This window comes from Ascaphus truei, chromosome 1 (genome assembly GCF_040206685.1).
Source record: "Ascaphus truei isolate aAscTru1 chromosome 1, aAscTru1.hap1, whole genome shotgun sequence".
In the NCBI taxonomy this organism is placed as follows: domain Eukaryota; kingdom Metazoa; phylum Chordata; class Amphibia; order Anura; family Ascaphidae; genus Ascaphus; species Ascaphus truei.
In genome coordinates, this window is record NC_134483.1 from 263,267,181 (window position 1) to 263,291,176 (window position 23,996).

Below are 23,996 nucleotides of genomic sequence, written 5' to 3' on the forward strand. Positions count from 1 at the left end.
GGCAACAGATGGAATTTGCAAAGCTCCACAGTACATCGCCAGAACTAAGCAGCAGAGATTCTAGCCCTTCAAGACCACGGATGGAGCATTTCCCAAGATGAAAGGGGGGTAAATTTGAGGAAACCTCCCGACCTTCTCTTGTTTCACCAACTGAGGCTTCTTTTGGAGGGGCAGTTGGCACACCGAGACAGGGGGATACCTATCAGTGTTTTGCCTGCCAACAGCTGGGGCAAATCAGCACCAATTGCCCAGAAAGCAAGAGGCCTGCAACTGCCTCTGGAGGGTATCTCCCCTCAGGAGTGTACCTAGGTGCCTGTGTGGTACCTGGGCAAGAAGAAACCAATGGTGCCCACTTGCAGCCAATCCTGGTGGGTCAGAAAATCACCCAAGGATTTAGAGACTCGGTGCTACACCTACCCTGGTGTGGCCAAGACTGGTGCGGCCTGAGGAAATTATTTCTGGAAGGACTCTGCATAAGGGGTTGGCGTGAGGGGGCCGCCACGTTATGCCAGTGGCAAAGGAATACTTGAAATGAAACACTGGGCAGGGTGTGCGGGAGGTGGGAGTAATTGATGTTATTCCTGTTAATAAATTAGTAGGTAATGATCTTGTCAAGATGTTTACCCAATATGAGACCGCTGTGATCCAACTAGCTCAGGAATCCACGGAACAATTCCAGGTACTGACGCACACTGGGGATCAGGGAAGTGGGACTGACAGGGGTTGTACCGGAGTGGGGGGCAAAGATAGTCTTCAAGTACAGCCTGCCATAACAGAAGATCTCAGAGGGGTGTCCAAGGGGGATTGTGCCAGAGGGGAGCAGGGGGGCAGAGAGAGCTTCCCATTACAGCCCTTCATCTCTAGGGACCAAGAGGAAATGTTAAAGGTTTTATTTGTTTGAGTGCTGGACTGAAATATAAGCTAGCCCCTTCGCTTATTTTAAGGAGGGAGCGTCATGAGATAATGGGTATTTTTAATCCCTCTGGTGCTTAAGGGGTTAATGGGATTGGTGTTTTATTTTAAAATAACATCTGTTAGAGTTGTAACATGTCAGGTTGTGTATTGATCCTGTAGAGGAGATATTGTTCATTTGACAAACCTTTGCGGAGGTGAAGAGTGGGTGCGCTTGCGAGCATCAGTATTAACCCTTGTCCCGTATGCAGGTCGCGTGCTAGCTGGGTGTCGTATGTGACACTCTGCAACTTTTGTAAACCATGAACAAATATCTCCCATAGCGTGCCCTTTCGATGTACCTGGTAGAGCACGGAACATGGCATTCCGATTATTGCACAAATACTACATTTCTAGGGGACGCTTGGGCTATCCACTGCCACTGAACAGTCAGTCTGATCGAAATGGAAGTGGAGTCCTCTGGAATCTTCTGTTTCAGTCAGCTGGAGGAAGCGCAAATAACAGAGGTCTAGTGGCACACTAGTGACGCTAAACGCTAAACACTGAAAAGGTTAAATATGGTTTTGCAATAATTTAATCAAACCATGGCCAGCAATAACTAAGGATGCATCTATTGTACTTAAAATTCAGCACTTAGAAGTTTACAAGTTAAAACAGAGAAATCAATAGTTCTTCTTTCAGTTCATAAGAGGCAGTGAATCAAACTGTATGTCCCTAGCTCAATAGAATTTCATATGACTTTGTTACGAATATAAGGCTTCAGTATGTGCCCAGTTTGATTAGTTTCCACAATTCTGGGGCCAATATTTTAAAATGCTTGCAACATTTGTAGTTGACCCCAATAGGAAGTGAAAGTCTATTTTTTTCAGTAAGAGATTGCAGAAACAGATTTTATGGTAAAGCTCTTCTGATAATTGCTTTGTAGAACAGCTTTTAAAAATGTACAAGAACTAATTTCAATCATGACACACCAGACTGTTAAAATTATTCAGTAAAATAAAGAACCCAGTAGAAAGAAATAACAGTGTTCAAATAACAGAACAAATACTGTGTTATTTTTGGAAACATATTTATCATTGCAAAATGTATATTTTATTTTTTCCTTTCTAATTTAGCAAAATGCATGATTATACTGTGCAAAGCACATGGATAGTATCAGCAGTTTAATGTATAATTGTTTTTGATGTCTTGTGTAGTGGATCAGTTAAATGGTACTGTATATTGAGATAACAAATATTAATATTCAGTTTCTACATTGACAAAATATGTGCATGCCCTGCTCATTCAAAACAGTATTACTATTTGTGACGATGGGGAGGATTTGGCCTGGGATTAAAGGGGTTACACCCCAATTGGCCACCCCCTGAGCTCACCAGGAAGACAAGGGGTTAACTGGGCTGAGGTCCAGACATGTGATTTAACCCTTGTTATAACCTGAAAATGTGTATTCCCCTGTTCCCCTGTTTTATTGTTATATCAGTGTCTGCATCACACACACTAGGATTCATCCGGGAGTACAAGGGTTAATAGTTCTTTAATGATTATAGCCCTTTGTGTAATTTTCCCGCCTTTTCAGGCACCATTTTGCAGGGTCCCATAGGCCGCCATTGGGGCTCCATGTGTTTCAATGGTGAATCTTGCTGTTTGGGTCCTGTTTCCTGTGAAGACCAGCAGATGGCGTCCGAGAGGAGGAGCGGCGGTTTTGCATTGTAAGTCAATGGCCCATTGACTTCAATGGAGAATCCTCGAAGGAGCTTTCCAGGAACGAGTTAGCTGCCGTCCAAACCGCAAAACCGCAAAGCGGATACATTTTCAATAAGAGAGCTTTGATCACTTAGCAGTCAAGTTCAACGACAAGTGGCGTGGGAATAAACAGTTCTAGAGCACATAGAAATAAAATTCTTTTGCCCCTAGTTCCTAGACCTCCCCCCACTCGACCACAACCGGGTCCCCGAATCCTGGACCCCCGATAAGGATCTAACCTAGAAGAGCAGGTCGCACCATAGGTTCCAATGGCGGCGGCAGAAACAGCTCAAGAAAACGGCTAAGTGTGAAAAGCTAAAATTTGGGAATCCATAGCGAGGGTCCAGAGGATCAGGGTTTGGGGTACCTGTAGTCACTGCTACGGCATCGCTGCAGAACCATCCTTGACCCTCTTGGACCAACCCGACGGACTATGGACCCCCTTGAAAGTTCAGGACTTTTTCCATAGACTCCAATGGCGGCCAATCTCCATTGACCGGCTATGGCAGAAAACCCCCATTGACTTCAACGGCGGCGCAGCCCCGTTGAAAGTCTATGGCGGTGGATTCCCATAGCCGCCAACGGCGGCGGTTTGCCATTGAAAGTCTATGGCGGCGAAGCCCGTTGTTTTCAATGGGGATTTAGTGAAAAACCGGGATTTAATTTACAGCGGAGATTTTTGTATTAAAATGAGAAACGGTTTTAAGTGTATTTGTGTAACTCCTGTTCCGAAGGTCTTAGCAAGTCGCAAAGTGGACCCTAGGGTGTCCCAGTTCCGGCATTGAGAACTGGGAAGTTTGGACCCGCTGGACCCAACGGAACCGGATATTTTAATATGTTTGTTTTTTATCTTTAATGCTGTGTTCCGAAGTATGGATAAAACCCATAGAAAATTCCTTTGCATACCAGGGTAGCATATGGCCAGAAAGGCGACCCAATGTCTAGGACTTAAGTATTGTTCAAAGGATTTTGTCACCCTCACTGTTTACCTGGGGGTGGAGACGGCTCAAACCAGAGCAGTCTTTAAGTGTCCCATTTCACACTTCACAACAAAGAATATCCTGCCAGGAATTCCGTTTGGTAGACTAGCTGGCATTCCTGATGCAGATGAGGGGCTACAGAAATGAGACCCCAGAGTTCTAATGCGCATGTACCAACTAGCAGGGGGGCATGTATCAAAATGTGTTCCCATGCTAGTGAGTGGCTGGAGGTAATTGAAAACCAATCACCTGTACTTAATGTTAAGGATAGGGTTACAAAAGGTTTATAAACTGTTGTCCACCCTTTATCCTTTGTCTTCTGATATCATCTGAATTGTTACCTGATTGCGAGAGAAATGCTATGCAATGTCTTGGGATGATGAAGATTTGCTGTATGAACTGCCAGTACAGATGTGACTGTTTCATCATTTCCATCTTTAAGTAAGTGTCTATATTTTGCCTGTTATTTGTATAATCTGTTGTGTTCACCTTTATCAAGGAATAAATTATATTTTATCATATCTAAGTCTCGTCCCAGTTCAACCCAGTTATATATATATATTATATTATATATATTTGGTGTAAATTACAGCCTGCCATAAAGTCACCGTGACACTATTGTCATCAGAAATGCATGTGCACCATGTTTCCAGAATATAAATACATAAATGCTGTCCATCCTAAGGATTACAATGAGACAAAATCAGTTTTTCTTTGGATTTTATTATGTCTCTCAACCTGTTAAATATCTTGGGAAACTCTAGTTTTTTTTCTGACTACTGTACATAGCTTAAAGCTGCAGTTCAAGCAATATCCTGCATGTGTGTTTTTTTTAATAAATCAGTTCTGTAGTAAGAACTATTTTCTGTTTTAAAAAACAACAACTTTGAAAGATCAATTTTCTTGTACGGTATTCTATTTTAACAAGCATGCTTGTTCCTATAGCAACCATTTACATTCCCCAGATTTAAAGATGTCGCCAAACTTTGCCGATCAATAGACGGATAATCTTTACAAAGGATCTACTACTGTACATCTTAGCTCAAAATGTATACCAAGAAGTGTCTAACAACATATACAGGGTATTCTGTGCACGTTTTAGACTATCCCCATTATTTTATAAGAAACATATTAGTATACTGATTTTGCCCACTGTGAATGCAGAACACATTGATACTCCCAATCCCTAAAATTTTTCTCTAACAGATGAAGATCAATCTTCTTCAAACCAAAGCTTCAATATTTGTAACTTGTACATTTTTACATCTATTTTATTTACACATGCTCAATATGAGTTTCCAAAAAAACAACCTAAGAAAATACATTTCTAATTATGCAGAAGCAAGCAAACAAATGTGCTGTCTCAAATATAGTGACCAGTGGGCTTATAGCTGCCACCCTAATGCCAATACACAACATAAATATAATGATTGAGCATAAAACAGAATCCTTGGACATGTAGATTGAAATCACATTTTAGTTAGTTTGAAGACAACACATTACAATATTTGAAAAGGAAGGCTGTGCAACTAGATGGAAAATATGTTGATAAATGAACAATATCTTAATTATAAAATTCATCCAAGAATCAAAGAGAACTCAGCATTTTAGCCTTCAATAGGGCCTATATTTGGGCATTATTTGCATGTAAGTGTCCTATTAGTGACAAAACTGAGGATAAGTAATCTTTTTATGAATCAATGTTTTTAATTACATTTATCAGACTGCCTGTCATTTTTTTTGGTATGAGCATCTGTTTGGTGCTATTTAAAATAAAGTATTGTCAGCAAATTATACATGTACCATAATGGTAGCACACTAAAAACAGTTTCATATAAAACACAAATAATTATCAATGATTAACGAGGCAGCCTCCCTTAGTCATAAATAAACACAAAAATGATTGACTCCCCTATATAAATGTAATCAACAGTCAAGCAAAACTTTCAGTTTTCAGATAAATACATTTTTATTGATTACTTGTCAATCAACTGTTTATTTAACCTAAGACAAAATGAGTTATACTTTTCCATGATGAAATCATGCACATAGCCGCCAAACAGGAGGAAGTAGGAGAGGATGTTTAAAGGAAAGATATTTTCCCATACATTAGGATGACATGCATCAAAACCAGTCATTTTCAACTGGGGTTCCGCAAGCACCCCTCAGGTATTTCGTGGCCACAAGGAGGGGGGGGGGAGAGCTGGGAAAACTCTCCCAGCTGTCCCAGGTTTGGCGGCATGGCGGTAGCCCACCTAACAGTGACCCGGCAGCTCCCGAGCTCAGCAGCAGCCGCTCTGTCACTGCTATCCTTCCTTCCCTGCTCCATGTGTCAACTTCTGGATGACAGTAGGGAGATGAAGGATCAGGGATGAGCATGTGACCTCAGCGCTGGCATCTCCTTAAAGTGAGAAAGTGTGTGTGTCTGTGTGAGTAAGTGTATGAATACACTCTGGCCCCCTACCTACTGAAGGTAAAAGACCCAAAGCAGAGACAGACCCTGAGCCAGTACAGAATAAGTGTCTACAGCCTGGAAATAGAAACAGGCAGACACAGACAGAATTCGAAGCCCCGGGAGATGAGACTGTGCCAAAGATGTGAGCTAGGAGAGGTAGAAGATGAAACACACTTCCTGTTGCGTTGCACACAATACTCTGAAATGAGGAGTGCCCACCTAGAGAAACTCACTGCACTTATCCAGAACTTTAATAATATAGAGGAGAACCAAAAAATAGCGATCCTCCTTGGAGAAGATGAAACCACAGCAGAACTGGCTGCACACTATATCAGCACCTGCCACGGGCTGAGATGCCCACTAACCCACACATCCCTGTGTGAAACTGTTACCCATATCCCGTATCATTATACCCTACCCCCTAGTATTCATGTAATCATTGTCCCCCACCCCCTACTATTCACGCTTTGGCAATACTGAAATGTTCTTTCGTCATGCCAATAAAGCTGATTTGATTGTGTGTGTGTGTGTGTGTGTGTGTGTGTGTGTGTGTGTGTGTGTGTGTGTGTGTGTGTGTGTGTGTGTGTGTGTGTGTGTGTGTGTGTGTGTGTGTGTGTGTGTGTGTGTGTGTGTGTGTGTAAGTGGGGGAGAATAAGTGTGTGTGTAAGTGAGTGGGGAAGAGTAAATGTGTGTATGTATAAGTGAGAAGGGGTGAGTAATTGTGTGTGTGTGGGTGTGGTGTGTGTGTGTAAGTGAGTGGCGGTGAGTAAGTTTGTGTGTATTTAAGTGAGTGGGGGAGAAAAAGTGTGTGTGTGTGTGTGTGTGTGTGTGTGTGTGTGTGTGTGTGTGTGTGTGTGTGTGTGTGTGTGTGTGTGTGTGTGTGTGTGTGTGTGTGTGTGTGTGTGTGTGTGTGTGTGTGTGTGTGTGTGTGACAGAGGGGAAGAGTAAATGTGTGTGTGTGTGCGTGTGTAAGTGAGAGGAGGATAGTGTGTGTGTGTGTATGTGTGTGTATAGAAGAGAGAGGGGGAGAGATAGTGTAAGGGAGAGCGTGTGAGGGGGAGAGGGAGTGTAAGGGGCAGAGTGTGAGGGGGGGACACACACGAGAGACGGGGGCAGGAAGGGTGAGAACCTGGGAATGGGGGAAGGGGGCGATAGACAAGGGGCGAGGGTTGGGGTTCCCTAGAATTTACTAGAATTTCAAAGTGGTTGAAAACCACTTATTTAAACACAGTTCTATGTATGTATGTATGTATATCTTTATTTATACAGCACCATTAATGCACATAGCGCATTACAGTAGTAATACACGAGTAGTAATACATGAGACAATCATATAAATAACAAATAATACAAATAACATGGGAATAAGTGTTTCAGGCATAAAAGTAACATTTAGGAAGAGGAGTCACTGCTCCGAAAAGCTTACAATATAATTGGTAGGTAGGAAGAATGTTCAGAGATAGTAGGAGGGCATTCTGGTAAGTGTGTCTGCCGGAGGCCAAGCGTTATGTATCATGTGTATAGTATTAGCCACGGTGCTACTCATATGCTTCTTTAAGCAAGTGTGTCTTAAGGTGGGTCTTAAAGGTGGATAGAGAGGGTGCTAGTTGGGTATTGAGGGGACGGGCATTCCAGAGGTGTGAGGTAGTCAGTGAGAAAGGTTTAAGGCGGGAGAGGGCTTTAGATACAAAGAGGGTAGAGAGAAGGCATCCTTGAGCAAAACACAAGAGTCGAGATGGTGCATAGTGAGAAATTAGGGCTGAGATGTAGGGAGGGGCAGAAGAGTGTAAAGTTTTAGAAGTGAGGAGGAGAATTGAGTGCGAGATGCGGGATTTGATAGGAAGCCAGGAGAGTGATTTCAGCAGGGGAGACGCTGAGACAGATTTAGGAAAAAGTAGAGTGATTCTGGCAGCAGCGTTTAGGACAGATTGTAGGGGAGACAGGTGAGAGGTAGGAAGGCCGGACAGCAGGAGGTTACAGTAATCGAGATGGGAGAGAATGAGGGCAGGAGTCAGAGTTTTTTAGATAGTAGAGCAACAGAGGAAATGGTGTATCTTTGTAATATTGAGGAGGAAAAAGCAAAAGGTTTTAGATGTGTTTTGAATGTGAGAGGAGAATGTGAGAGAGGAGAGAGGCAGCATGCTTGGGCTACTGGGTGAATGATAGTACTTCCAACAGCAATGTGTAAGGAGGTAGTAGGGCCAGGTTTTGGAGGAAGTATTAGGAGCTCTGTTTTAGCCATGTTTAGTTTAAGTCAGCGGAGGGCCATCCAGGATGATATCGCAGAGAGACATTCAGAAACTTTGGTTTGTACAGCAGGTGTAAGGTCTGGGGTAGAAAAGTACATTTGTGTGTTGTCAGCATAGAGGTGATATTTAAACCCAAGAGATGTGATTAGGTCCCCTAGAGAAAATGTGTACAAAGAAAAGAGAAGAGGTTCCAGGATAGAGCCCTGGGGTACCCCGACAGAGAGATCGATAGAGGAGGAGGTGTTAGCAGAAGAGACACTGAAAGTACGATGGGAGAAGTTAGAGGAGATCAAGGATAGTGCTTTGTTCCGAATATCACGAGTATGGAGAATGTGAAGGAGAAGAGAGTGATCCACGGTGTCAAATGCTGCAGTGAGGGCAAGTAGTATGAGCAGAGTATAATGACCTCTGTCTTTGGCAGCATGGAGGTCCTTAGTTATTTTAGTGAGGGCTGTTTCAGTGGAGTGAACATTGTGGAAGCCAGACTGTAGAGTGTCTAGGAGAAAATAGGTGTTGAGAAAGTGGAGCAAGCACGAGAATACAAGACGTTCAAGGAGTTTAGGGCAAAAGGCAGACAGGGAGACAGGGAGACAGGTCAATAGTTAGAAAGACAGGTAGGGTCAAGCTTGCTATTTTTGCGTAATGGTATGACTGTTGGTATGACTGTTGCATGTTTGAAGTAGGGAGGAAAGGTACCAGAGTAGAGGGAGGAGTTAACAAGAAAGGATATATATATACATCCTACCGAAGATCCACAAGTCGCTGACTCTGCCTTCGGGGAGACCAATTATATCAGCGAGGGGATCCATCTGTCACCCCATATCACAATTTCTTGATTTTTTCCTGCAACCTCTTGTAACAAAAATGCCCAGTTACATACGGGACACCACAGACTTCATCAACAGACTGGCCAAAATACCAGTGATACAAGGTGCAATGCTGTTGGTAACAATGGATGTCACTAGCCTTTATACAAACATCGAGCATACTAAAGGCTTGGAGGCGGTGGCGACACAGCTACGGGGACAACAAGATCGGTCAGGACCACCGACTGAGTTCCTACTACTTTTGATGAACATTGTACTGTTCAAGAATTATTTCAAGTTTGAGGATATGTTCTACCTCCAATTAATGGGTACGGCGATGGGGTCTAATATGGCCCCATCATACGCTAACCTATTTATGCACCAATACGAACAGACGCATATCCTCCATGACGCACCTCTGTCACACCACATTGTTGAATATATGTGCTACATTGATGACGTCTTCCTCCTATGGGATGGCACTGAAGGAGAGCTGCTCGCATTTATGGACTATCTGAACCAAGTTGCATCTCCCATTCGGTTTACATTAACCTATAGTCCAAGTAAGGTTGTTTTTCTTGACACGGAAGTCTATTTAGTCGAAGGAGTACTCCGGACGAGGATACATCAGAAGGATACTGATAAGAACTCACTTCTCCTGGCTACCAGCCATCATCCAATACCTCTTAAGAAAGGGTTATCTTACTCTCAGTTTCTTAGAATGTGCCGGATTACTAGTTACAGTGGGGAACGGGATCAAGCACTCTTGAAAATGTATAAACGCTTCTTGGAGAGGGGATATGATCGCAAGGACCTTGATGCATCACTTATGAGAGCCAAGGATGTTCCTAGAGAACAGCTCCTGTTGCCCTCTTCGAATACACAGAAGCATGACAGGTTCCATGTCACTAGCACATACAGTACTGCATCAGGAATGATCAAGATGTCGATACAACAACACTGGAATATATTGGCTAATGATGCCACTATAGGTAAGAACTTTGAGCGTCCCCCATTATTTTGTTATAGAAGAGGGCGAAATATCGGCGACTCATTAACCAGGCCAGACCCGGTGGAAAAATATGGTAAACCCAACACTTGGCTGAGTAGGAAACAAGGAGTGTTTGATGTCATGGATGTACCAACTGCCAATACCTTATTCTTGGCAAGCAGTATTCACACCCTCACAGTGGTAAAACACGCCTTATTCGGGACTATTTGAATTGTGAAAGTAGATTTGTTGTCTACATTTTCCGGTGCCCATGTGGACTATAGTATGTCGGAAAAACGACGCGTATGCTAAAAGAACGTATTAGTCTGCATAGATCCTCTATCAGGAAGGCCCTGGCCGATAACACTGGACTGGAAGACCATAAACTACAACCAGTTGCAAGGCACTTTAAAATTTTTAAACATAGTCTTGCAACGTTGAGATGCATGCCCATTATGCAAGCGCATACGTGCATTCGTGGTGGCGACAGAGGAAAATTACTCCTACAATTGGAAACAAGGCTCGTCTATGAACTTGACACCATGGCACCCAGAGGACTAAATGAGGACTTTAAACTGGGTTGCTTTTTGTAACAATAGCAGTATCATTACAGGGAGATATATTTAGAAGTATAAGTTGGGGATCCCACTGCTATTTCCCTCTCAGTGTAGTTTGCATTTTCTGTTTCTGCACTTCCCTTTTAGGCTTTATTTTGCCTTCCCATGTGACCTCAATTTTTCCCAACCCCCCCCCCTCCCCTCCTTTTCTTCTTGCTCCTCCCCTCTTTCTCACTTCTGTTTTTTACTTTTTCATTCCCTCCAGCATAACAGCAGTCACTGATTCTGGTAGCTTATTATAGTGTTGCTAGCACTTTTACGAGTGCTGTACAATTAATACTGTTTTTTCATTAATACTGTGCATTTGGAATATACATTTTTAACCTCCCACGTGTTTTTAATATTGCACTTTCATGTTGGCTTCAGGACTTGTAGCGGTTGGTGAGGTGACGTCATCACATGCACACGGTTCAGCGCTCCTGCTCCTGCCGCAGTCTGCTTCTGCCTTCACTCCCATGGTTACAGACCCTTTGGTTGCATCGCCATGGCAAAGGGGGACGCCGTAGAATGACTGGTGTGCCCACTTGGTCCACCCGTAGATGCGCATGCGCGATGTGTTTGGCATTTGACAGCAGGGTGTAAACAGAGGAGCGGTGAGGCCGGGCTAATGCGTAGAGATGACGGGGCTCCCATGCGCCTACAACACTCTCGTTTTTAATTATAAACAGCTGGTTTTGATTATGCACACAGGTGGGTGATGGGTATATATATTTTCCTTGGGCAGTGTTCTCCAGCACGCCCCTGAGGAAGGTCCTATACAGGACCGAAACATTGGATTTATTTGTGCCTGTTTTTTGTTTTCAATACATTTTTTGCATTATATCTTGAGTGCTGTTTTTGTCTCCTGGTGGGACACCTGATTTACTGTTGATTTCTATTGAACCTGTTACCTTGAAGCCTTTGAAGTGCCTGCTGCTGTCTGTCTGTCTGTCTGTCTGTCTCTCTCTCTCTCTCTCTCTCTCTCTCTCTCTCTCTCTCTCTCTCTCTCTCTCTATATATATATATATATATATATATATAGAGACAGTCCTGTTGGCGAACATTTCTCTGACTCTGGCCCTAAGATGAACGATCTGAGGGTTGCCATACTCAAAGGTAATCTGAAAACCCCGAAAGAGAGACGGTTGTATGAATACAAATTTATGCAACTGTTCGGGACACTTAGCAGTGGCCTAAACAGAGATCGAAATTTTATGAGTCATTACTGACAGTAGTAAACTCTCGTCCCATAAGCGCTGAAGGCCATGTCTGTACATACTGTGCTATATGTATGCACACACAGCTGTCTCTCACACATACTAATACTCCTTGTTTTTCCATCCCTATACACCAATAGGGACCACTAAGTATCCACACACACTTTTAGTTGTGCTACAAACTCTCACATTTCCACACCCACCCACACCATTTATATCCACTCCCACTCCACACACACCTTGTGTAAAGCACTGTATACACTGTGGGCTCTCCATTCATTTTTATTCACACTGATACACATACACACTCTTTCTTCACTTGCTTTCAGTAACCATTTAATACCTCTAGCCATAAAACACATCCACACCGGGGGAAGGAACAGCACAGATAACATTCCAAGAGACACTGTTTTTAAGTATACCTTTTGCTTCATTCATTGTAACATCGCCGGAAGAAGAGATCGGTGTATCTCGAAAGCTCGCACAAATAAAAGCATTTCGTTAGCCACAGAACGGTATCATCTATTTTCTTTTTGATTATTGAAGCTCGGCTAACACGGTACTGATACCTCTACATGAAAATATGGAAGATACCACACTGTACCGCACTCAAATGAAGCTAAAGGATTTACTGAAAAAACAGGCACAACTAGACAGCGATATCATCTTCCTCAGCAAATGCAAGAAGGAGCATCTGATCCCAAAAGGACTCGTCCTCAAAAACCCACTTGCCACCACATACAACACAAAATTCTCCCAACAACTGTGCACCAGGAACTCAGAAAGATTAAGGAACCATCTGATCAGCATCTGTTACAGCAACAGGAGAAAGACAAAGGCGACAATAGACAGCATCCTGGAGACAGGAGAAATACACATAGACACATGGAGAGGACTCCAAACATTCCATGAAAAACTCCTGAAGGGTCTTATTAGCAATAAGGAAAAGAAACTGCACAGACTGAGGCTAAGAATGAGATACTCTGCAGCAGCCAGCACAACCACTAATAATACAAACATTGACAGTCACCAAGAACAGGACTGCACTGTTAACCTCTCAGATTACACACCTAATCAAGCAGAGTCCTCAGTATTATCAAAGGGTCTCACATTCTGCCCTACCAAGCCTATGGACAAGATTGAGCTGTGCAGTGACCTGGAAGAATTCTTCAGAAGGCTGCGTCTTAAGGAGTTCTTCCACAACAGACACAACCAAGATTATGCCAACACTGCAGAAGGAGAGCCGCTGCACATGAGCAGGGAGAAGCAAAAATCAAACTGGATCCCACAAACTGGGCACAACCCCACATTGGACCGGTACATTGAAAGCTTCAGACACAGCGCCAAAACCACCATCCTGGACAAAGTAAGGAAACAAACATATAATCTGACACTGATGGAGAGGAGAGCCATAGAATCGCTAAAGGCCTACCACAACATAACAATCAAACCTGCAGACAAGGGAGGAGCAGTGGTCATAATGAACACCATGAACACCACAGACTACCTGCGGGAAGCACACAGGCAACTCTCTGATTCAAAGTATTACACCCAACTGCAGGAGGATCCAACTAAAAAATACATGCGAGAACTCAACAGGATCATTAAAACACTCCCGATCCGCACAAGAGAACAAATTCTGGACCTGATACCAGCTAACCCAAAACCTGGCACATTCTACATGCTCCCTAAAATTCACAAAGAGGGCAACCCTGGGCGCCCTATTATCTCTGGATCTGGCACACTTACCGAGAATATTTCTGGCTGGGTGGAGGACATTCTAAAACCACTTGTTAGGAACACACCCAGCTATATCCAGGATACCACCGACCTGCTAAATAAACTGAATGCAATTGGCCCCCTCCCAACAGGAACACTACTAGCAACCATGGATGTAGAGTCACTTTATACCAACATCCCCCACGAGGATGGGATTTCAGCCTGCAGATACTTTCTGGGACCGCAGGAGCCACTCACAGAGACAGTGACTAAATGTATCTAATTTATTCTGACCCATAACTACTTCACATTTGGAAATGACACATACCTTCAGACAACCGGGACCGCTATGGGTACTCGGATGGCGCCACAGTATGCCAATCTGTTCTGCGCAAAACTGGAAAGTGACTTTCTGTCCACCTGTCACTTGAAACCCCTTACATACCTTCGCTACATCGATGACATCCTCCTGATTTGGACCTCTGGCGAACAGGACCTCCTACAGTTCTATGACAACTTCAATACTTTCCACCTGACCATCAACCTCAAACCCACCCATTCCCCGGATGAAGTACATTTCCTAGACACCACCATTTCTATAAAGAACAACCAACTACAGACCTCTGTATACCGCAAACCTACAGACAGAGCCAGCTATTTGAGGGACAACAGCTTCCACCCGACACACACCAAACATGCAACCATCTACAGTCAAGCCATATGATACAACCGGATATGCTCCGACACAGCAGACAGAGACCAGCGGATTAAAGCCTTGAGATCAGACTTTATAAACCGTGGTTATAATCACAGAATTGTAGACCAGCATATTCACAAAGCCACCAGAATACCAAGAAGTGATCTCCTTAAATACAAACAGAAGGAGACAAGCGACAGGGTACTGCACCGACACACTTTATTCGAGCAAATACCCGGTATGTACCTGGCAGATACCTGGAATGCGCCACTCCTAACCTCTGACAAGCCCCGTTGCATTTGCCTTCCCAGCCTGGGTTCATGCCTGGCTGATGGGCGGCTGATCTGTTAAATGATAATGATTAGGATTTAATAGGCTGCAATGCTTCGCGTGTCTACCAGATGGCATAAATTCATGAATTGTAATGCAGTTTATATATATATACTGTGCAGTATTGCAGCCAGCGGGAATAAAATGCTTCAATCCCTGCTTGGAAAATAACTCAATGTACTCGGGCAGAAAACAGTCACAAACCTCAATACACCCGGGTATATCCGAATTCGTGGGACTAGCCAAGCTCGAATAAAGTGTGTCGCCAGTGTACCTTTGGTGGTCCCATATAACCCACACCTAGGAGCCCTACGCAAGATCACCAGGAAACTACAACCCATCCTCCAGGAAGATACAAGACTGCAACAGGTCTTCCCTGAAGCACCCTTATTATCATACAGACAACCCCATAATCTCAAGAATATTATGGTGAGGAGTAAAGTATTCAGCAGTACAACTGAATGCGGGACAAAACCATGCCAGGACCCAAGATGCAAAACCTGTGCAATGCTCTACACAGCAGACACAATACAAATACCACACAGGAATCAGGAATACAAAATCAGAGGAAGGTTCACCTGTTCTTCCAGCAATGTCGTGTACCTCATCATGTGCATGAAATGCCCAGGGGGCTGCTACTACATAGGTGAGACAGGGCAGGGGCTAAACAAGAGAATGAACCTGCATCGCCACAGCATCACACGCGGTACAAGAGACAGTCCTGTTGGCGAACATTTCTCTGACTCTGGCCATAAGATGAACGATCTGAGGGTTGCCATACTCAAAGGTAATCTGAAAACCCCGAAAGAGAGACGGTTGCATGAATACAAATGTATGCAACTGTTCGGGACACTTAGCAGTGGCCTAAACAGAGATCGAAATTTTATGAGTCATTACTGACAGTAGTAAACTCTCGTCCCATAAGCGCTGAAGGCCATGTCTGTACATACTGTGCTATATGTATGCACACACAGCTGTCTCTCACACATACTAATACTCCTTGTTTTTCCATCCCTATACACCAATAGGGACCACTAAGTATCCACACACACTTTTAGTTGTGCTACAAACTCTCACATTTCCACACCCACCCACACCATTTATATCCACTCCCACTCCACACACACCTTGTGTAAAGCACTGTATACACTGTGGGCTCTCCATTAATTTTTATTCACACTGATACACATACACACTCTTTCTTCACTTGCTTTCAGTAACCATTTAACACCTCTAGCTATAAAACACATCCACACCGGGGGAAGGAACAGCACAGATAACATTCCAAGAGACACTGTTTTTAAGTATACCTTTTGCTTCATTCATTGTAACATCGCCGGAAGAAGAGATCAGTGTATCTCGAAAGCTCGCACAAATAAAAGCATTTCGTTAGCCACAGAACGGTATCATCTATTTACTTTTTGATTATATATATATATATATTCTCTGATAATACTGAGGGCTCTGGAAGTGATTTTTTAGGTCCCACAGAGGCCAGACACGCCAAACCCCCGTTTTCAGAAGCAGACGGAAGGGACCCACCAGGAGGGGTGGGAGAAAATCGGCGGTATCCAGAGCGCGAAAACAGGAGAGGCAGAGGACCTCGCAGTCGCAGGCCACCACGGTAATATATAATCTGACTGACGTTACCCTGACCGCGGCGCAGCTAAGCGTCCTCCACAAAGGCCTCAGTTTTGTACCCATTCAAATTCAACACAGTTTTAACTGGGAAGTCGAAATGTACAAATTTAATAGACAATTGAGACTTAAAGACTTCTTTATCAAGCAGCCCCTACCAAGCACCTCTGTCAAGGCCAACACCTTTAAATGCAGCAGCAATTTTGATCCACAAACTAACAACCACAGTATAGCAGCCTTTATGAATGTTCTGGATAAAGAAACTGTCACACAAAATAAGACCAAGAGAGTAAGCTATCATAATATCACGAGAGAAGAAAAATCAGCGATTGACGCATTGAAAAACAACAAAGAGATCATTATCCGCGCAGCGGACAAAGGGGGTGGCATTGTGTTACTCAAATATGTGGAGTATAAAAAGGAAATAGAGAATCAACTTTCCGTTTCATCCACATATAGATGCTTACCAACGGATCCTACGGTGGAGTATAAAAAGGAGGTGGATTCGATCATACAGATGGGGGTTGTAAACAACTGGATTTCTGAGGAAACGGGCAGATTCCTGACACAACCCTTTCCACAAATGCCCATCCTATACACCTTGCCTAAAATACACAAATCGGCCACAAAACCACCAGGAAGACCTATTATTTCTGCAAGAGGATCGCTATGCCACCCATTATCTCAGTTTATTGATTTTTTCCTCCAGCCCATGGTCATGAGTATGAGCTCCTATGTCAAGGATACAACTGATTTTATTTTACAGCTTGGCGACATCAGACTGGAAAATAAGGATTACATTCTGGTCACCCTTGACGTGAGTAGCCTTTATACCAATATCCCCCACCAAGAGGGGCTTGAAGCGGTCAGATCAAAGTTCGGGACCTTTGCAGCACATGCAGGTCCACCGGTGGAATTCCTTATGCTACTCATGGAAATCATTCTTAACAAAAACTATTTCCGGTTCGAAAGAAGCGTCTATTTGCAATTAAGTGGGACCGCGATGGGGTCCAATATGGCCCCGGCATATGCAAACCTTTTCATGGATGTATATGAACACACACACATCCTACATGATGCCCCACACGCGGTATGCATCAAAAAATATCTAAGATATATAGACGACGTCTTCCTTATATGGGATGGTTCAGAGACTGCATTGTTAGAATTTATAGAACACTTGAATCATATTCCATCTACCATCAGATTCACAGCACAGTTCAGTCATTCACAGATTTCCTTCCTGGATACCATCGTGTACAAGTCGGGTGAAGGCCTGGCCACTAGGCTTTATCACAAGGATACAGACAGGAACACGCTACTGTATGCCACTAGCCACCACCCAGCACCGCTCAAGAGGGGTCTCCCCTTCTCACAGTTACTTAGAGTAAAAAGAATAACGTCTAATCCGGATGAATTAGAACCAGCTCTCTTGGCCATGGCGGCACGCTTCCAGGACAGGGGTTATGACCGCAAGGATATCAGCGAAGCCCTGATCAAAGTAAGGAGCATCGACAGGCAATCTCTGCTGCGACCGAGCACGAATAAACCTACGGAACAACGTTGCCATTTCATCAGCACTTACTGTACGGCGTCCAACCGCATCAAGCGCAGTATACACAAGAACTGGCATATCCTAGCGAATGACAACAAGATTGGCAAACTCTGTAAAGATCCACCACTGTTCTGCTACAAGCGAGGACGCAATTTAGGAGATATGTTGACACAAGCGGACCCAGTGGACAAGTATGGACACTCTAAAACCTGGCTCGAAAGAAAACCAGGTTCATACAGATGCCACGGTTGCACCAATTGCAGTTTCATGCAAACTGGAGCTAGTTATACCCACCCGCATAGTGGGGTACCGATTAAGATCAAGAATTTCCTAAACTGTGAGTCTCGTTTTGTCGTATATGATCACGTGCCCCTGTGGGCTGCGCTACGTGGGGAAAACTACACGGATGCTGAAGGAAAGAATAGCCATCCATCGCTCCACGATCAGGAAAGCATTGAACAGCAAGGATGAACAGAGTGAGCTTAAATATCTGCCGGTTGCCAGACATTTTAAAGAACAACGGCACTCACTAGCCACAATGCGATGTATGCCTATATTACAGGTTCTGCCACCACCCAGAGGGGGAGACAGGAACAAGTTGCTTCTGCAACAAGAGGCAAGACTAATATACGAGCTCAAGACCATATCTCCTTACGGACTAAATGAAGATCTGAAATTAGGCTGTTTTCTGTAAAAATCATATACAAATTCTGTAGTGTGAATATTTTTGGGTATAGTGATTGTTTTATTGTTACATTATCTCATTGCGCATTGTACCCGTTACGCATTTTTCTCCATCCCCCCTTCTTTCCCCCCCCCTCCCTTTTTTTTGCATTTTTTTGCATTTTTTATGCATTTTTTTGCATGTTTTATTCACTCATTCACTTTTGGGTGTGTAGTCACACTCGGTGTCCATCTTTTATACAAATCACAGTCCACTATTGGTTGCATGTGGATACATCAGCACTTTAACCATCTGTACATCTGGATGGGCTGGTTGGTACTACAGGCTTTAGCCATGCCACTTTGTAGTAGACATACATGTATATATTACGTTTTTTTTCTGGGAGTCTAATAAATTGATTACGGTAATTACACCAACACTCTACAAGATAGGGCTATACATATGCCATGAATTACCATGTTCCTTCTGGAATACAGTTATCTATGTTATAGACATTAACTTTATGATTTTGGTTTTATTGTGGGCCTGATTTCAGGTTCACCCATGCATTTCAAATGTTTAACCTTTGATTACTTTGTTACAGACATTGCCACTATTCGTGCTTAGTATGCTACTGCCATCTTTATTGTGCCCATGTTTCTGTTTCAGTTCTGGCCATTACGCAGTTTGAGCAACAGCCTCATGCTCTTTAATACTGCTTGCGCTATTTGCGCAGCGTTGCGCATGCGCATTAGCACAGATACACGCATACCCTCTGTTGCAGTAGTCAGGGACGCGTTCAGGTTGTCAGCAGCACACTGCGCATGCGCGGTTACGCTCCACGGCGCGCATTGTATGAGAATCACCCGCTCTCCATGCACAACAGGTTGGGGAAGTGTTTAGACCCAACGGACGCGCTGCCATTATGCGATTTATGATTGACTGCCCGTTACACCCTGACCACTGCTCCCTGGACAATGTGCATGCTTTGCAGGACCATTTGCATTAACGTATCCATTTACGGGCACGCTTTGTAACATCCACAGTATGTATCTCCAAGCATTGATGGCGAGTTGCTGTTCAGGCTATGCATTTTATATGTATTTTAACCATTTATGCGCATTTGAATATCATTAGATGTTTCAAGTAGTCATGGTTACGTAAACAGGATGCACTGTGATGTCATTATGTTGTTATCAAGGTTTGATCATGTGACTAGGTACACATATGCATAGATCAGGTTCTCTCATTGGTGCGTACCAGTATCAGTATGTTGGATTGGCTGTTTAGAAATGTGGGTTGTATCTGGGATTACAATTTGGAGTTCATGATTGTTTTCAGGTGTTTTTTAGTATGTGTTAAGGGGTATATATGGGTGCTTGTGTTAGTCTGTAGTTGCACTGCCCTGAGGAAGGTCCCGTTGGGAGGACCGAAACGTTGGCGGCCTTGTGTTACTGAATACACTTTTTTGTTACCATACCTGCAGTGTGCTGTCTCTTTTTGGCTATCAGGATCCCCTGGTCTCCATATGTCTACATACTCTCTATGGGACAAACATCTGCCTCCTGCAACAAAACCGTGAGTGCTAATCTCCATACCTGACTATATATATATATATATATATATAATGAAACATTGCTAAAGTTTCTGATTAACATATAGCAACCCAATACTGAACAATTATGTAAAAATGTTTAGTTGCCTTCTTTAAAAAAGAAGATATTAATCACCAAGATTTATTAACTTGAACATATTGAAATACTTTTATGCTCAGAGGGATGTCATATTTAAGATTAAGCCTTAAGTTATTTTTTCCATTAGTTATCAGGTACATTGCAAGAAAAGATAATTCACCAGCAAACACAAATAAAAGGCAATGTACAAACTGTTCTCCATATTAAAAATATTACAAATATTATATGGATATGTACATTTAAAATAATGGCATTCTTATAATGACAGTAGCAACACACAATATATTTCAAAGTAGTTGTAAAAGAACATACCTGATTTGCTGTCCAGTGTTCCAAAATCCAAAGAATACTTCACCACATGATAATTGTTCCAAACATAGAGCAGGTTGTCCCGAGGATTATAATCCACAGCTGCAATGTACTGATAAGAATTTGGGAAGGGTATGTCTACATAACCATCCCTACTTTGGTCAGTATTGTAAATGTAGTCAATCTTATTTCCAGTTGCTTCATTGTCATCATCTTCATATACAGATTTTACCACATACAATATTCCGCAAATCATGAATGCGTTAGATGCTGATCTTTTGTCATAGGCTGTGTCCCAGGTTCCTTCAATTCTCAAAGTGTAAGGATTCAGTTGGCTAATCACTATTTTACCATTATTTTGTTCTGTTGCATAGACGACCCACAATCCATTCTCATCCACTGCAAGATCAATATCTGATTTTCCACCCCACCTATAAGGAGATGTATCATGATAATTGGCACTGGCAATGATGGCCTCTCCACTTTTTATTCTTGTTCTAAGGTCAAACTTAACAATGTTCCTGGTACGTTCTTTGTTAAAAAATAAAGCTCCATCATAGACAACAAATCCTGTGCCATCTACCCTATGAGGGAGCTTATATGTTGTAGTTGGTCGTCCAGCAATGAAGTCATCTTTGGAAGAGTATTCTGTTAAAGTATCAGTTCTGTATGGTGTCCAGGGCATATAGTATATTTTATCAGAAGCCTGTAGGGGATCTTTGCACCAAGCACCAGACTGGTGATCAGACTCAAATAAATGTTCACTTTGATAAACTCCTTTTAGCAGTCCCGGACAAAGAAAAACTGTTAGAAAACAAATATATGCATAGCATTAATCAGAATTAGTCAGTACTGAAATGTAAATATTTTTCTTTAAAAACAGAATATTTAGATATAAAGCTAGATTGGAACAAAAAGGCATAAACATTCTCTTTCCCACTGCAGGTAGTGGGATACTTTGATTTTATTAATTTGATTATTTGCCGTATTTGTCGTTTTCACTGACTTCTGAGCCATTCATTTTATGTTTTAGTATATTTTTATTTACCTATGTTCTTCATTTTTTATACTATAATCTTAAAAAAAATAATAATAACGTACCACACTAATATATAGGATATTGCGAATTTCTACTATATCTGCAGCAATAAATAAACAAATTAACTCTTTAAACTAATACTTTCTTAAAGTTGAAGAGCAATGAAAGACAAGAAGCAGAAGAAAATATCCCAGAAATGAATTCGTAGATAATTAAAGAAAATGTGTCAGCAGTAGACAAGCTTCCAGAAGACTGTTAGAAACAGAGATATGAAAGAGCAGAGAAAACATGCAGTGCCAACAATAAAAGTGAGTGATGCATCAGTAACATTCAAGAGTGCAGAAAGGAAATATATACAAATGTAGCCAGCTTCATCATTCTTACTATTGTGATCTGGCAGGACATACTGTATCACAATATGTTGTTCCTACTGTGACACTGAATCTACAATGTTTTAAATTATATTCTTAGTTACTGTATACTGGGATACAGTACCATATGTTGAGTTATCCCAAGGAACAATGTCATGTCTATGGCTACATCTGAATATACAAAAATATATCATAGTCATTGGAAAGCAACCAAGGTATAAAATGTAATCTGTTAAAATGTCTTATTAAAAATTACTGTAGAATGTGGCTTATCTACAGATGTTCAGGAAGTAAAAGCATACAAAGGCTTGGATTCACTAAGCCACAATCCGGCTTTCACTGCCATTGACTTTACTTGAAGTTCCGTTAATGTTGAATTGGGCTGTGATACACCACATACCGGGTTAGTGGGTCCCAGCAACATTCAAACTTCAGTAGGTTTTATGTTTTGCTGTTAAGACTTCAGAAGATTATTTTTTTAAGTCAACATAGCTCAATTGTCTATCAGTTAGGATACATTTTCCAATAATGTAGCTGTAGTATTGTCCAAAAGCAAATGTATCAAGAGTTTGTATTTTAATATTAGGGGATTAATCAATTCATTGTAATATTTATACTGTGGCAGATCCATACCGACAAATGAAAAGTAATCTCCACGGTCCACTTTAACCAACAAAAACAGTTCTCTAAACTTAATGCAATGCATTTTTTATTCTAAACATCTTTTAAATATTTTAAAAGCTATATTTGATAATATAGCTTCATCCTTTGTCATAAAACAGCAGTTTAAATATGGAAGGAGAAAAATAAAATAAATTAACTTAATGATATTATTAAAAACCTTACTGTACAAACTCCTCAATAAAGATATTTAGTTGTTTCCATAAGCACAAGCACATTTTAGCAATGATATATTTTCTAGCAGCTCTCAATTGAATCAAATGCATGTAATTGTACAGTGACCAGACAATTACATTGTATTATAGTTTACTAGGATGGTTTAGTAAGCTTTAGAAATGTTTCAAAAGATTCTAAATGCTGAATAACTGCATACTGTACAGCTGGTATTCCAGCTCCAAATATAATAATTACTTACGACTGCTGAGGCCTATGGTTCAATTAACTAAGGCCCCTTTTTTGATATACTGAGAATATGTCTTGACTGTGCTGAGCGACAGTTTAGCTCTGTACAACTGAAAAAAAGCTCAATTATTCTCCAGTATTGGGAAGACATCTTGGCAACATATTTAATAGAGGCATTAGCATGAAAGCCCTAAATAGCTTTTAAATAAATAGCCAGTAGAAGCACTAGATATTTGAGAAGTACTGTATATCCCACAGAATGGTCTAGTCAAAATTCCATTGCAACCAGAAAAAATGTTAAAGGACTGTAAATGAACTGAGAAAATAATACATCATAATTTAAATAATGGCCGTAATATTGAAATTTTTGTATGAAAAATTGCAGCATTTTCACCACATAAAATAGATTTCCTAATACCAGTTTGTTATGCAGTATATATCTGATGTATGAACTGACTTAGGAAACATGTGTCGTAGGTATTAGGAGATGTGGAAGCATTACAATGAAAATAAACTAAGTAATGTATGTCCCTTACTGAATTTTAATCCTAATAGAGGTATATTAGTATTTTATCTGGTAGTGTTAGGACTTGCGAACGGGTGTCTGCCTTGTCGTGGCTCGCAAGCTTAAAATGCTTTGGCCAAAGGGTTAAACTAAATGACCCCTTTTCAAGAGAATATATACATATTTTACTGTGTATTTCTGTCATGTTGGATGTAGCATTGGGCTTCTCTGTCGTCTGTTGTATACTTACTGTAAATGCACTGTACAAATTGTATTTGTATTTTCTAATGAACAATATTTTTGTTACAGTATTCTGTGCTTTCGCAACAGCTGAGTGTTTATATTGTTACTTTTATCATGTGTATACAAGATTTGAAAACATAGGATAAACTTAATTTGGTACTGTATGCCGCAATACGGATACAGAGGATTTTAGGAGCACT

At 41.8% G+C, this 23,996-nt stretch overlaps 1 protein-coding gene across 24 annotated transcripts in view; it reads right to left on the reverse strand.

The window, feature by feature from the left end:
- ADGRL3 (adhesion G protein-coupled receptor L3) overlaps positions 1-23,996 on the reverse strand; it is a 2,053,745-nt gene that overhangs the window by 856,307 nt on the left and 1,173,442 nt on the right. For all 24 annotated transcript variants that reach the window (XM_075603418.1, XM_075603394.1, XM_075603400.1 and 21 more), the window contains one exon: positions 20,559-21,359. In XM_075603418.1, the coding sequence (XP_075459533.1) occupies positions 20,559-21,359 (801 nt within the window). The remainder of the gene's footprint in view (positions 1-20,558; positions 21,360-23,996) is intronic.